The 1,834-nt window shown below is 34.8% G+C and overlaps 1 protein-coding gene across 1 annotated transcript; it reads right to left on the bottom strand.

The window, feature by feature from the left end:
• Positions 1 to 275: 275 nt before the first annotated feature.
• Positions 276 to 1,533, bottom strand: LOC127127359 (protein LURP-one-related 10). The gene is made up of 3 exons (XM_051056519.1): positions 1,091 to 1,533; positions 779 to 1,006; positions 276 to 681 (listed from the first exon to the last, which is right to left on the bottom strand). The coding sequence occupies exons 1-3, from the start codon at positions 1,355 to 1,357 to the stop codon at positions 538 to 540; spliced, it is 639 nt and encodes a 212-aa protein (XP_050912476.1). The 5' UTR covers positions 1,358 to 1,533; the 3' UTR covers positions 276 to 537.
• Between the last annotated feature and the right edge of the window lie 301 nt (positions 1,534 to 1,834).

Raw genomic sequence — 1,834 nt, 5'->3', positions numbered from 1 at the left:
AGAAGATAGAAATTTAGTTTGTCTAAGTTTGGTGTGAATAGCAAGTTGAACGAAGCATCTAATTATAGTGAAAAAAAATCATTATTGTCCCTTAAGATCGATTCAGAATATTTAACTACTATAAAACGAACATCAGGATAAAGACACGGGCATGGCGACGGCTAGACCGTGGAAGGCGTAGGCAGTGCGTCTGTGCGTGTGTGGTGTTAAATTTTCTCAATACATTCTTATGGCACTAAAAAAATTTTTGACTCCAACTTATAAACAGTAGCAAATTAGCAAATTGTGTAAACTCTTCTATATTAAATTTAAAAACTTTTTTTAATTCTCAACCGCATACATTCTTCACACATTACTCATTGTTCCAACATTATGAAATGATCTACTTAACACTAACAGCAATTTTCTCAACACTTTTCCCAACCACATATTTCTCAACAGAAATTATGTCCTTAATTCAGTAACACTTTTCCCTTACAGAGCAATTTAAAAGCACAATAGTATATAACAAATAAATATAAAACACTAATCTTCTAATCATTCCTCCTTTTCATCGTCGTTAATCTCGTCAAGAATCACAATTAACGCTACTATGAAAGCGTAATCAACATTGGGATAAACTGTAACCATGAATTGGTCTTTACCAATTAAAACACTCTGAACAGTGTGTTTTTTGTGCATCTGCAATTACAATAATATCACAAAATTAATTTATGATTAGTATAAATACTAGTACATAATTAGTTAAAAATAATTGTACTTATGTATAATTAATTACCTGGGCAACAATGTTGTTAGATTCACCAGCATAAACAATGCAAGAACGTTCTAGCCAACTACCTTTGACTTTAAAATCACAAACATTTTCTTTTGTGTTACCGGCTAAAAACACATCTAATTTGGTCTTAAGCTGAATTAGAGATGATCTCTTCAATGTAAATATGAGATCCTTTGCATCTGTGCTTTCACCCCTATAAGCTTCCCACCGATCATGCATAGTCACTATCTGCATAGATAAATCAGATCAGTTGGTAACATCAAATATAAGAGTACTATTTCGAACAGAAAAAAATAGAGAATATAGCGGAACCTTGCGACGTAGGGTGGTGATGGGGTTACCGGCGGCATCAAGCAAGACACGGCGGTCACGGAGGGTTAAGAGGGAGCCTTTAACTTTGAAGACGATGTTGCCGTTGACATCAGTGACGGCGAAGTTTCCGTCTGAAATTGTCATAACCTTTTTCACGACGGCGAGATCTAGGGGATACGGAGCACAGTACTGAGGGCCGAATATGGCGGCGGGGAGTGGCGGCATCGGAGCAGAGGCAGAAGGTTGTGGTTGATAAGGGTAAGCCATAATGATCAGAGTGTTTGAAGATTGGAATATAATGATTTGATTTTGAGTTTTCAGAAAATGAAAAGGAATTTATAGGTGGGCACAAGAAGAGTACCACGAAGGTGCTTTGATGTTAGAGATAAACCGTGTTTGTTATTCTTAAACGATAAGATACGGTCTTTTCTATTTATTTTTTTGTCAAGATATACAGTTTTATCCATTTGGCTTAAATATATTTGTCTTTTCTATTCACTTTTATTTTGGTTTCTTTTGTCGTGTCTATTTTTATTTTGTGAAAAAGAATAAAGTTAGATATATTTTTGTAAGGAGTTTCTTATTCAATTCAAATATTCATGAAGGAACGTGCGTGTGTGTGCGCGAGAGGTTTTCATTAATCAAAGATGAGGATGTCTCCGAAAGATTTATACTACAAAAGTTACGAAATGATTGAGACCCAATACTAGCAATTACATAATAGAAAAATTGAAAATCTCGGGC

This window comes from Lathyrus oleraceus, chromosome 3, assembly GCF_024323335.1.
Source record: "Lathyrus oleraceus cultivar Zhongwan6 chromosome 3, CAAS_Psat_ZW6_1.0, whole genome shotgun sequence".
Taxonomy (NCBI): Eukaryota; Viridiplantae; Streptophyta; class Magnoliopsida; order Fabales; family Fabaceae; genus Lathyrus; species Lathyrus oleraceus.
Note: the sequence above shows the minus strand (reverse complement) of the source record. Positions and strands in the feature narration are given on the sequence as shown.

Excerpts from the sequence above, each read along its gene's own strand:
- LOC127127359 (XM_051056519.1), bottom strand. The coding sequence starts at position 1,357 with ATGGCTTACCCTTATCAACCACAACCTTCTGCCTCTGCTCCGATGCCG. Across the intron at positions 1,007-1,090 it reads TCACCACCCTACGTCGCAAG|ATAGTGACTATGCATGATCG; the intron begins GTTCCGCTATAT and ends TTATCTATGCAG. Across the intron at positions 682-778 it reads CTAACAACATTGTTGCCCAG|ATGCACAAAAAACACACTGT; the intron begins GTAATTAATTAT and ends TTGTAATTGCAG.